The sequence below is a fragment of the Penicillium canescens genome (genome assembly GCF_028828765.1).
Source record: "Penicillium canescens strain IBT 15451 chromosome Unknown utg000003l_segment0_segment0, whole genome shotgun sequence".
Taxonomy (NCBI): domain Eukaryota; kingdom Fungi; phylum Ascomycota; class Eurotiomycetes; order Eurotiales; family Aspergillaceae; genus Penicillium; species Penicillium canescens.
Genome location: NW_026703965.1, coordinates 1,945,194 through 1,957,257, shown reverse-complemented (window position 1 = coordinate 1,957,257; position 12,064 = coordinate 1,945,194). Strand labels below are relative to the sequence as shown.

General features: G+C 51.4%; 4 protein-coding genes across 4 annotated transcripts; 3 read left to right on the top strand and 1 right to left on the bottom strand.

The window, feature by feature from the left end:
• Window positions 1-2,650: 2,650 nt before the first annotated feature.
• Window positions 2,651-3,179, top strand: mbf1 (multiprotein-bridging factor 1; the record flags this gene model as incomplete). Its single annotated transcript, XM_058512929.1, has 2 exons — window positions 2,651-2,806; window positions 2,871-3,179. 2 exons carry the CDS (start codon window positions 2,651-2,653, stop codon window positions 3,177-3,179), a joined length of 465 nt encoding a protein of 154 aa, XP_058374258.1.
• Window positions 3,180-3,957: 778 nt separating this feature from the next.
• Window positions 3,958-5,131, bottom strand: tif34 (translation initiation factor eIF3 subunit i; the record flags this gene model as incomplete). The annotated part of the gene is made up of 4 exons (XM_058512928.1): window positions 3,958-4,317; window positions 4,367-4,483; window positions 4,536-5,042; window positions 5,105-5,131. 4 exons carry the CDS (start codon window positions 5,129-5,131, stop codon window positions 3,958-3,960), a joined length of 1,011 nt encoding a protein of 336 aa, XP_058374257.1.
• A 280-nt stretch (window positions 5,132-5,411) lies between these two features.
• N7446_004178 (C-1-tetrahydrofolate synthase) lies at window positions 5,412-8,921 on the top strand. The gene is made up of 5 exons (XM_058512927.1): window positions 5,412-5,875; window positions 5,938-5,958; window positions 6,007-6,044; window positions 6,097-8,624; window positions 8,680-8,921. The coding sequence occupies exons 1-5, from the start codon at window positions 5,560-5,562 to the stop codon at window positions 8,786-8,788; spliced, it is 3,012 nt and encodes a 1,003-aa protein (XP_058374256.1). The 5' UTR covers window positions 5,412-5,559; the 3' UTR covers window positions 8,789-8,921.
• A 336-nt stretch (window positions 8,922-9,257) lies between these two features.
• On the top strand, window positions 9,258-11,545 carry N7446_004177 (NADP-dependent isocitrate dehydrogenase). The gene is made up of 5 exons (XM_058512926.1): window positions 9,258-9,354; window positions 9,563-9,829; window positions 10,205-10,388; window positions 10,438-10,474; window positions 10,526-11,545. The coding sequence occupies exons 2-5, from the start codon at window positions 9,770-9,772 to the stop codon at window positions 11,445-11,447; spliced, it is 1,203 nt and encodes a 400-aa protein (XP_058374255.1). The 5' UTR covers window positions 9,258-9,354; window positions 9,563-9,769; the 3' UTR covers window positions 11,448-11,545.
• The last annotated feature ends 519 nt before the right edge of the window (window positions 11,546-12,064 follow it).

Below are 12,064 nucleotides of genomic sequence, written 5' to 3'. Positions count from 1 at the left end.
GCTGTGAAGGGTAGAAAACTTAAGTTGGTTGTGGAAATTGAAGAACTCTCCTTGCAAGCATTCTTGTAGGAGATGGAGGATGAGAGTGAAGAGAAGGGTGGACATTTTGAGGTAAGTTAACTGATATGGCAAGGCTCCGAACTAGAAAAAGGCCCACTGGGACCTTTGTCAACATTCATGTCTAATGCATCTCTCACAATCTCAAGGCCATCTCTGCAATTCGTGACCCAATATGTCGGGAGCTGCTTTGATCCTGAACTACCAGCTGAAATACACATAAGATACTCGAACATGCATGGACTGGCGCTGGGTGAGAAGTCGCTTCTCTCCCCTCGAGTTGGTGGGATGGATATTCCCCAATTCCATTCGACCCCACCTCATGCCTAAAGCCCAACTTGATTCGATTTCTGCGGTCGGCCAGATCCACTATCGATGCCTCTATCCCCTGTTTGAACTTTTTCTATTACTCAAGTGGCCTCAGAAAGAGGACTTACGGACATCCCGATCCTTGATTCACGAGAAGATCGATACGTGTGGCTGTATCAATCGACATGCTCTATAAGCGAAGATAAAGCCGGTATCTTGTTAGTTAAAGAATTAAATCAATTTAGGACATACATTAGCATTCACACATGTAATAGATTCGATCAAGAGACTGAGCTCGCTGCCTTTTCCCTAGAATGGTCGGAGGCTGGTTTTGATATGGAAAACAAGTGGCCGTGGAGGCCTTTGTAGCATATTCTCTAGGCCTATCTAGAAATTATCACTAATCAAAGAGTGACCATAGATAAAAGTCTAAAAAGCGAATTTGAATTGCCTTCGGAGTCCTTTCCCTAGGAGATCCATTAACCTAATGGGATAACGACCAGGCCGTCATGGCCTTTAGTCATCTTCTTGATACAATCGGATCTCGACTCCCTTCGAAATCAACGCATATCCTTCTAGGATCAAATGACTAAATAGAGCTTCCATACCTGAACCGGGTCATAGATAAGTCGCTCGCCCGAAAGGATTCTTTTGCCCAGTGATTCCTCTCAGCTACCTACTCGCTACATCAGCTTCCACTATATCGCCCCGGGGATTCGGATTCACACTACAACGGAATTCACACCTCAGCCTGTTGAGAATCTTAGAGGATCATACGGAGGTGCAGATGGAGAAGACACAACGGCCTGGGTTCTTAGGTAGCTTTCGTATAGGCTAAAAGAGATTCCAGCTGGCTTATACCTTGAAGTTGTCCCTGGCTTAATCAGTGATGAGCCAGGGAACAACAGTCGATTCTTACTCCCGTCTGAGGTCGGTCATACTGGCTACGCACGAAGCAGCAATGCAGTCTTGCTAAATGAGTGTGCGGTTGATAAGATGCATGATAAGCTCTATCGGGATCATTAACTTAGTGGTATTTTGCTATGGAGCTCGCATAGTTTATACATTCACAAAGTATTAGTGAACTAGGCGGAGCGTGTAGAAACAGGGGGATTGGGAGGTAAATGACGACTATGTCGTAGATGAGATGTAAAATTCAAGGATGCTGGTATGCCAGATAATTGGATGGAGTACCGGACCTCATGGTGAGATGATATATATATGCTTCACATCAAGACATCGTCTGAGAGCATTGCAGAATACAGAGTACACCTGTGAGACTGCTAAATGTCGTTAATAAAATCAAATACATCTAAAGTATTTGGAATGGTCAAATCACAGTGGATATAGAGTCTTGAGAGCGGGAGGAAAGATTGAAATATCCAACCGCTCTGCCATAATCTATAGATCTAAATGAATACAGGATGAGACAGGGCAGTTCCAAACGGGACCAGACCCAGAAAAAAGCAAAAATAAAATTGCCGCATTCGCTAGCCTTGAGCCCTGACCCTGGCCCGGGGTGTATAGTTGGAGAAACTAAGCCTATCCTGGTGCCCGATGAGCCCGGCTCAGCCTCATCGTGGGGTTGCGGTTAATAAGACTCATAGTGGCTCGTTCTGCGGACAGATGGGCGCAAGGGGCCCGGGAGTGAGTTTAATTGGTCTATGGAGGTGATTTTCATTGTCTCTTCCTATGATATCGGGGATTAGGGATTAGGGCTGGAAATGTGCACGCAAGACCATATGACATCAAGTGGGTCGAGCGACATCATGGTGTTTTGTCGACAATTATACAAGAACAGCGTGGAAAATAAGTTAGTATGAAGGTGAGTCGAGTAAAAGGCATACAGGGGCTTGTGAGATCCTTTTCCCTTTAGAACGTGGAACCTGTAAGAGAGACTGTGCATGAAGTGTGGCTGTGGCAATCGAGATGGTGGGGGATTGCGGGTATAATGAACCCCTTGCCAATGTCCAACCAATTGATAATCCTAGAGAAAACGAAAGAGTATGTCATGGCCGGCAAAGAGTCATCCGGACTTCGTTAACGGAGTCATTGATCACAAATATGGAAAAGTGAGGCCACAGAGAAGAGAAGAGACCGTGGAGGCAAAGGACGCTAAGCCCAAAAGGGACTAGGGCCAACTCCCCTCCCTCGAGAAGCTTCTGTCATCGATATAAATTGCATTTCTCACTTTGCACTCACACGATCAACGTCATCCTCTTTCACCTCACAACCACCCTACTCAACAACCCCCTCCACCACATACCAAACCCTCATCTTCAAAATGTCTGACTGGGAGAGCACCACCAAGATTGGCAGCAAGTTCCGTGGAGCTGGCGCTGCCCCCCGCGAGACCGTCGTCAAGGGCAAGTCCGCCCTGAACGCCGCTCAGCGCTCTGGTGGAGTCATCACCGAGAAGAAGTACACCACCGGCAACATCGTACGTGGCAAAAACCCCTCAATAAAAACCCCAAATCATAATAAATACTAACTAAAATCAACAGGGTGCCAAGGCAGGCGCTCCCGAAGGCCAGCACCTCACCAAGGTCGACCGCAGCGACGATATCGTCAAGCCTAAGACCGTCGGCCCCGTCGTCGGCGATGCCATCAAGAAGCGCCGCAACGAGGAGGGCTACAAGATGACCCAGAAGGAACTCGCCACCAAGTGCAACACCACCATCACCATCGTCCAGGACTTCGAGCGTGGCACCGCCACCCCCGACCAGAAGGTACTCGGTGCCATGGAGCGCGTGCTGAATGTTAAACTCCGTGGTTCCGACATCGGTGCTGAGAAGTTCCCTAAGAAGAAATAAATGGTGGTTCGGGGTGAACTCGCCACTTTTGTTTCTGTTTCTGCTATTCTGGGATGAATAAGACCGGGATACAATTTCAAGGTCTTTTTTTGCATTGCTATTTTTTTTGCGCTCAATGACTGTCATGTCCTTCACATTCTCATGAGATGTCACCTTTTTCACTTTTTTTTTTTCTTACGGGTTTCACTTCTGCTGGTCGGATTAGCGCTGGCCTTGCATGGAAACGGGTTTAGAGAAGATATTACGAAAAAACTTGTATAAATGAGATACCTCACATTTTTGTTTATGATCAGACATATTTTCTACTCCTGGATTTGTTTAGTACTTGATATGGTAGAATGTAGATTTCGGTAGCACTGTGAGCCTGGTGCAGGATATATGTCCTTGATCTGTGTAGATCCATGCCCAAAAGCCATAACATGGGGGGATAGCTTGAATCCGATCAAAGGAGTAAGCCGCTTAATATATTGAAGATTTGCAAAGCTTGAATTGTCTATTTACTGATTTTATCTTCTGCTTGGGACAAATATCCCCGCAAATAGAACAGACATAAGAGCTCAACATGAACCATGTCATCTTTTTATTAAACAAAGACAATAACAGAAGATACCAACTCCGATTGATCATGGAATCAATGAAATGAGAAAATCGTGTCCCAGAAGGTCATCATCCCATCCCGTATGCGGGGACCCGGGGGATCTATCCCAAGTCTTTTCGCCTCGTAAACACATACACACGACGCATGACGATTCGATAACTTTCACCATTCACGTCTCCTTTACTTCCGCATCTGCTCGCGCTCGACCTCGTACATGAAGTCGAAATAGGACTTATCGAAGTGGTGGACACGGACGTAACCGTCCTCACCACCGGAGGCGTATGCGGTACCGGCAGGGTGGACGTCGATGGTGTTGAGGGGACCGAAGTGGCCACGGACACGGCCAATCTCGTCTTCGAAGATCTTGTGGTAGAAGCGGGCCTCGAATTTACCCTGGCGGGCGGAGGTGGTGGTGACATCCATGGCGGCCTGACCACCACCGAGAATCACGTATTCCTTCTTTGGTGTCACGCTGGCAGTGTTGAGGGGAGTGTCGGAGGTGTAGGTCTTGAGGATGGCGAGGTTGCGGGAGGACATGAGCTGCATACTGTTAGCGAGAGAATTGGCGCGGATTTGCGAATGATCCTACCTTAGCGGACTTGTCTTTGGAGGCGGTGATGAAGCTGGTGCGGTCAGGGGAGAACTGGAGGTCGTTGATCTGGTGATCGAACTCGTGGGCCTGGATGTTCTCGACTTGCTCGCCGGTCTAGACTGTCGTAAGCACTTGATACCTTTTCAATCCGTTGATCAAGCCATACCTTAGGGTCGTACTGGCTGACACTGCCATCCTCGTGCCCCGCAATGATGTACTTGGACAGGAAACTCCACCCCGCAACGGTAGCCTTGGACTCTGTGCAGGTAATGCGCAAGCTAGGCTCATCGGCCTGGTCGTTGAGGTTGTCGCCGTAGTTGATATCGAGGACTGCGATTGTACCGAGGAAACCCATACGCTTTTCCGTCACTGCCAAAAGTCTGCTACCATCGGGCGAGAATTGCACACGCTTCACGGCTGTTGGGAAATCCCACACCTTCACACACTCGCCAGTCTTGACGTTCCATAGGCGCACAGTGTTGTCTGCGGATCCGGTTGCGAGAAGAGTGGTGTTGGGGCTGACATCGACAGTCCAGACAGCACCCTGGTGACCGTTGTATGTACCGAGACGCTCGCCGTTGGCGGACCACCATGCGCACACAATCTTATCCTTGGAAACGGAGAAAAGGAGATCGCCATCGCTGTTGAACTTGATCTGAGTCAAGGACCGTTCCTGTTATAGCCTCCGATTAGTTTCTTTGTGGATCCAGCAAGATTTCGAGGGAGTCCACGCACATGGCCCGAAAGCAAAATAGGGCGCATATTGAAGGATGCGACGAGTCGAAGGTGAAGACCGAAAAATCTGAGTCGACTCAGACGTGAGGAAGGCGGAGTGGCTTTGGGGGGGTTATCACTCGTTCTTTGACTGGTGAATTTCATCCGAGTGTGTTCAACCCGGGAAATCGTCGGCCCGAGCATATTTACGCTGCTCACCGCCCGCTGCTGCCCTAACTACGGAGTTGTGGCCTCAGGCAGAAGCAAGGAGAAGTCTCCGATTTTCCCCCGTCTCTCCGCATGAGCTGAGTTAATTACGGAAGTACAAAAAGGAAACATTGACTGTAAGAGGAAGTTATCGGGGGAATAAGGACAGCATTTGGCCTCAATTCCTTTTGGCACATGTGATGCAGTGAAACTCACCTTTTCTCGCACGATAACAGAAGGGGTTATCCCTCCCAATCAAGCAATAATTCATGCTACTCCCCACCCTACCCCGCCGTGGTTTTTATCTCCAAGTCTATGGGTCTTTGCGTTTCTTCTCTTCCCCTACCTCCTATATAACTTCATTGAGTGCAGCTAGAGGGCCTCGTTGTTTGTGGTCGACCTCTCCACTGAACGTCGATTTTTCTCCCGTCTCCCCGTTCCGCACGTTTTCCGGGTCTGCAATGGCTGGCGCCAAGATCGATGGCACTGCCATCGCGAAGAGCATTCGCCAGGGCTTGAAGGCCGAGATTGAGCAGCTTCAAGTGACGAATCCTCGCTTCAAACCCAACCTTATCATCTTTCAGGGTAAGCAGTGCCCCTCTCGAGTCTGACAGGAGAAAAATGAGGCTAACTTTGGTTCTATACAGTCGGCAATCGATCGGATTCCAGTGGGTTTGATTTATACTCAATTAATGGGAGAAACTAATATGTCTTAGGCACCTATGTGCGCATGAAGCTGAAGGCTGCTCAAGAGGTATTACTCCTGACCCATATCACATGCGTGGGCTTCGTCTGACTGTATCTAGGCCAACATTATCTGCACATTGATCAATGTCCCCGAATCGAGCACCGAGCTGGAGCTCATCCAGGAGATCACCAAGGCTAACAATGATCCCGCCGTCCACGGTATTCTCGTCCAATTGCCCCTCCCCAGTCACATGTCCGAGCATACGATTACCTCGACTGTTGCCGATGAGAAGGATGTCGATGGATTTGGCGCAATCAACATCGGAGAACTGGCCAAGAGGGGTGGTCGCCCATTGTTCGTCCCATGCACACCTCTGGCGGTCATGGAGCTGCTCAAGGCTAGCGGCGTGGACCCTGCAGGCAAGGAGGCTGTTGTTCTAGGACGCAGTGACATCGTCGGCAGCCCTGTCAGCTACCTGCTTAAGAACGCCGATGCTACTGTTACTATCTGTCACTCCAAGACCCCCGACATTGCCCGCGTCGTGAAGAATGCGGACATCGTTGTGGCCGCCATCGGCCAGACCGAGATGGTCAAGGGTGACTGGCTGAAGCCTGGTGCTGTGGTCATTGATGTCGGTATCAACTACAAACCTGACGCCACCAAAAAGTCTGGCGAGCGCCTGGTCGGTGATGTCGAGTTCGAAACTGCTGTCGAGGTGGCCTCGCAAATCACTCCGGTCCCCGGTGGTGTTGGTCCTATGACCGTGGCTATGCTGCTGAAGAACGTGGTCCATGCCGCCAAAGGCTACTTTGAGAAGCAGAAGGACCGCCATGTTACTCCCCTTCCCATTCGCATTCAAAACCCTGTGCCTTCCGACATTGCTATCTCTCGGGCACAATACCCCAAGCCCATAACCCAGGTTGCCTCCGAGATCGGCATTGCTCACCACGAGTTGGAGCCCTATGGCCACACCAAGGCTAAGATCAGCCTCAGTGTTATGGAGCGACTTGCTCATCGCCGCAACGGAAGATACATCTTGGTTTGCGGCATCACCCCCACCCCTCTGGGCGAGGGCAAGTCCACCACCACATTAGGCCTGACCCAAGCCCTGGGCGCCCACCTCAACCGCATATCCTTTGCCAACGTCCGTCAGCCTAGCCAGGGTCCCACTTTCGGTATCAAGGGTGGTGCTGCTGGTGGAGGTTACAGTCAGGTTATTCCCATGGACGAGTTCAACCTCCACTTGACTGGTGACATTCACGCTATTACCGCCGCCAACAACCTTTTGGCTGCGGCCATCGAGACTCGCATGTTCCACGAGTCCACCCAAAAAGATGGTCCTCTGTACAAACGTCTCGTTCCTGCCAGCAAGGGCAAGCGCGAGTTCAAGCCCATCATGTTCCGCCGCCTGAAGAAGCTTGGTATTGATAAGACTAACCCTGACGATCTTACCGAGGAGGAGATTGGCCGCTTTGCCCGCCTTGATATCGACCCGGAGACTATCACTTGGCGCCGTGTGCTCGATGTCAACGACCGACACCTGCGCGGCATCACTATTGGCCAAGCTCCCACTGAGAAGGGTCTGTCTCGCGAGACCGGCTTCGACATCTCCGTCGCCAGTGAGTGCATGGCTATCCTCGCTCTGAGCAACGATCTGGATGATATGCGCGAGCGTCTTGGTCGTATGGTCGTTGCTACGTCAAGGAGCGGTGACCCCGTGACTTGCGATGATATTGGTGCCGGCGGTGCCCTCGCCGCCCTGATGAAGGATGCCATCAAGCCCAACCTCATGCAGAGTTTGGAGGGTACCCCTGTCATGGTCCACGCTGGTCCCTTCGCCAACATCAGTATTGGCGCCAGCTCTGCCATTGCCGACAAGCTTGCTCTCAAGCTGGCCGGTACTGAGCCTGATGAGGACCATGAAGATAAGACCGGCTTTGTGGTCACTGAGGCAGGCTTTGACTTTACCATGGGAGGTGAGCGCTTCTTTAACATCAAGTGCCGCTCCTCTGGCTTGTCCCCGGACACTGTCGTCATTGTGGCTACGGTCCGTGCGCTGAAGGTTCACGGTGGTGGCCCCGAGATCAAGCCCGGTGCTCCCCTCGACGAGGTGTACCGCACCGAGAATGTGGACATCCTCCGCAAAGGCTGCATTAACCTCCGGAAGCACATTGCCAATGCTAAGCAGTACGGCATCCCTGTCGTGGTCGCAATCAACAGGTTCGAGACCGACACCGAGGCTGAAATCGCCGTCATCAAGGAGGAATCGATCGCTGCTGGTGCAGAGGATGCCGTCCCTGCCAACCACTGGGCCGAGGGTGGAGCTGGTGCCATTGATTTGGCCAAGGCTGTCATGACCGCCAGCTCCAAGGAGAAGGACTTCAAGCTTCTCTACGACCTGGATGGTAGCATTCAGGAGCGCATCGAGCGCATCGGCCAGGCCATGTACGGCGCTGACAAGGTCGAATTCAGCGAGCTTGCCCAAAAGAAGGTCGATACATACACTAAGCAAGGATTCTCCAACCTGCCGATCTGTATCGCCAAGACTCAGTACTCACTCAGTCACGATCCAGCCCTCAAGGGCGCCCCCACCGGCTTCACTGTGCCCATTCGGGATGTCAGATTAGCGGTGGGTGCTGGATATCTGTAAGATCACCTTTGAACGTGAATTTATGGAATTGACGCTAACGTTAACCTATAGCTACGCTCTGGCCGCTGACATCCAGACCATCCCCGGACTGCCCACTGCCCCCGGCTACCTTAATGTGGACATTGACACAGAGACCGGTGACATCGACGGGATGTTCTAGAGTGACCAATTGAATTGATAGAGAGTTGTATATACCGCGATTCGAATGGTTTGGATCGATTTCAACATATAGGGTAATAGGCGTCTGCTTGGAGCTTAGACGGAGAAATTTCAACACCAGGCTCAGTCCGGGGCAATTATATTCATATATTTTTTCTTCAATATTTCAATATGTCGCTCTATTTTCTCTATTTCTATAGATCATACAATTCGGTTCCTGATTTCCCGGGGCGAATGAGGAGCCGGTGAGCGGCCGCGGAGCTCTGCTCCGAGCTCCGGGAACGGCCTCGCACAGCGTCTGCTCAACAGCACAGCGGGTCGGATGGAGCTTTAAGAAATTTTACCTGAGATAGGAATAGACCGATGAGTCAGGAGACTTGTCAAGGAGATTTAAAGAAAACGGTGAATCCACTGAGAAGTGAAGCTCTCTCTGTCATCACTATCTCGTGACATCCGGCTTCGGCGCTTCTCTGCGGTTAATAAAGGAGCATCAAACAACTCTCCATTGCACCGGACAAGGCTTTTTCCTCTTCTCTCTCCCCAATCTCTCCATTCCCCAGTCATTCGGTAATTGTCCCTCCCCATTTGCCTTCGCTCTTCTATTGTTCCGACCTCTCCCGTCCCCCCGAATCCCGGAGTTGCTCTGCTCTTCGTTTCTCCGGGGGCAGCCCTTCGACTCCACATTTTCCTTTCTGCCGAACCTCATTCCCTCGGTTGTAAGCCGCGGGCATTGAGTGGCCGACTTGCGGTACATTCGCGCTGACTTCCGAATAAGACACGATGAACGCTCTCCGATCAAGTTCCGCACTCGCTCGTCGCTCCCTCACCCCCTCTCTCTGCCCCTCTCTCTTCTTCTCTTTCTTCCTCCTCCTTCTCAACTTCGTCTCGTTCAATCTCCAGCTCATTCTCTCGCTCTACTCGCGTTGCTGCATCTCCCCGCTGGTCCGGACCGATCCCTCTGAACTTCGCTCAAATTCGCACTATGGCTTCCGAGACCAAGATCAAGGTTAAGAACCCGGTGGTGGAACTGGACGGTGATGAGGTATGGACTGTCCTTTTATAGCTTCAGCTCTCCGGGTTGTTCCACAAGCCCGCATTTCCATGTGCTCTCGGCTGGCGCATTTTCGTCCAAAACGCGGGGAAACACGGGGCATAATATGTCATTCATGTGTTAAACCCGCCGAGAATGTCGCGCAACTCCAATTATCTCATTAGCACGTGCTAACCGGATCATCTTCGTGGATTTAGATGACCCGCATCATTTGGCAGGAAATCAGAGAAAAGGTACGCATCTCCCTTCCCGGGCTAGTCCTGCATGATCGCCGCCTCATTGCGGTGAGCTGCATGCAGTGGATGCGGTTGATGCATCATATTACATCCCAGCCTGGTTCTAGACTCGATACTAACGGACTGGTAGTTGATTCTGCCCTACCTTGATATCGACCTTAAGTACTACGATCTCGGTATTGAGTACCGTGACCAGACCGATGACAAGGTCACTGTTGAGGCCGCCGAGGCTATCAAGAAGTACGGTGTTGGTGTCAAGTGTGCCACCATCACCCCCGATGAGGCCCGTGTTGAGGAGTTCAAGCTGAAGAAGAGTAAGCTCATATAGCTATCTGTGCAACACCCGGAAGCTAACCTTGCTAGTGTGGCTCTCCCCCAACGGCACCATCCGTAACATCCTGTAAGCTTATTTCAACCGAAACCTACCGTTCCCTGCTAACAATCACTCCAGTGGTGGTACCGTGTTCCGTGAGCCCATTGTCATTCCCCGTATTCCCCGCCTGGTCCCTGGCTGGACCAAGCCCATCATCATTGGCCGTCACGCCTTTGGTGACCAGTACCGTGCCCAGGACCGTGTCATCCCCGGCCCTGGTAAGCTTGAGCTCGTCTACACCCCCGTTGGTGGCGAGCCCGAGCGTGTCCAGGTCTATGACTTCCAGGGTGGTGGTGTTACCCAGTGCCAGTACAACACCGATGATTCCATCGCTGGCTTCGCCCACTCCTCCTTCCAGATGGCCCTCATGAAGGGTCTCCCCCTGTACATGAGCACCAAGAACACCATCCTCAAGAAGTATGATGGCCGCTTCAAGGACATTTTCGAGGAGATCTTCCAGAAGGACTACAAGAAGGAATTCGATGCCAAGGGCATCTGGTACGAGCACCGTCTCATCGACGACATGGTCGCCCAGATGGTCAAGTCCGAGGGTGGCTTCGTCATGGCCCTCAAGAACTACGACGGTGACGTCCAGTCCGACATCGTCGCCCAGGGCTTCGGCTCCCTCGGTCTGATGACCTCCACCCTGACCACCCCCACCGGTGAGGCCTTCGAGTCCGAGGCTGCCCACGGCACCGTCACCCGTCACTACCGCGAGCACCAGAAGGGCCGTGAGACCTCCACCAACCCCATTGCCTCCATCTTCGCCTGGACCCGCGGTCTGATCCAGCGTGGCAAGCTCGACAACACCCCCGACGTTGTCGCCTTCGCTGAGGAGCTTGAGAAGGCCTGTACCGACGTTGTCAACGACGAGGCTATTATGACCAAGGACCTGGCTCTTGCTTGCGGCCGTAAGGACCGTGAGTCTTGGGTCACTACCGGCGAGTACATGGCTGCCGTTGAGCGGAGGCTCAAGTCCAACCTCAAGGCTCGTCTGTAGATTGCATCTTTCTTGCGCAAGATTTTATGATATCTCCGCTTTAGACGCCCATTTAGCGGAACGAAGATGATTGATTGGTTATTTGTACAGTTTTCAGCAATTTAATTGTTCTGTACACACTTTTTTTTTTTTTTTTTCATTAACTTGGATTGTACCATAACGGATGCCTGTAGACCCCTTGCAGTATTCCAAATAGTCAGAATACTGTATCTTCCTCGGAAAAGCCGGGCATGTGTAGCTTACCTTATCTACACCCTCCACCCCCTGGGCAGGTCTATCCTTTCTCAACCGCACCAAAGGAACCCTGATAACAAGGTATCCCACCACTCACACACAGGGGAATCAATATCCAACCAAACAAACCCCGAAAAGTCCCAAAGAAACACATCCTGACTCGCATCCCACCCCACAAAGGCCAGTTTACGAACATTCCTGACTTAGGTCGGCCTTTCTCGGCCAAACCGAAACCCAAAAGTCCAACAAAAGTCCAAAACCCACCAACGAGAAGCAAACCACACCCTTTACAGAGTTCCCACAATCCCAAAGCTGCACTCTGAACCGGGGATCCCCAGACCTCATCCACTTCATAGGCTCTAGCATGCAAGCCATTGGACTCA

What these genes read in the sequence shown, in the direction of transcription:
- N7446_004178 (XM_058512927.1), top strand. Translation starts at nt 5,560, where the DNA reads ATGCTACTCCCCACCCTACCCCGCCGTGGTTTTTATCTCCAAGTCTAT. An exon ending in CAACCTTATCATCTTTCAGG is followed by an intron (nt 5,876 to 5,937) that starts GTAAGCAGTGCC and finishes GGTTCTATACAG; the next exon opens with TCGGCAATCGATCGGATTCC. An exon ending in CGGCAATCGATCGGATTCCA is followed by an intron (nt 5,959 to 6,006) that starts GTGGGTTTGATT and finishes AATATGTCTTAG; the next exon opens with GCACCTATGTGCGCATGAAG.
- N7446_004177 (XM_058512926.1), top strand. Translation starts at nt 9,770, where the DNA reads ATGGCTTCCGAGACCAAGATCAAGGTTAAGAACCCGGTGGTGGAACTG. An exon ending in TGGAACTGGACGGTGATGAG is followed by an intron (nt 9,830 to 10,204) that starts GTATGGACTGTC and finishes ACGGACTGGTAG; the next exon opens with TTGATTCTGCCCTACCTTGA. An exon ending in GGAGTTCAAGCTGAAGAAGA is followed by an intron (nt 10,389 to 10,437) that starts GTAAGCTCATAT and finishes TAACCTTGCTAG; the next exon opens with TGTGGCTCTCCCCCAACGGC.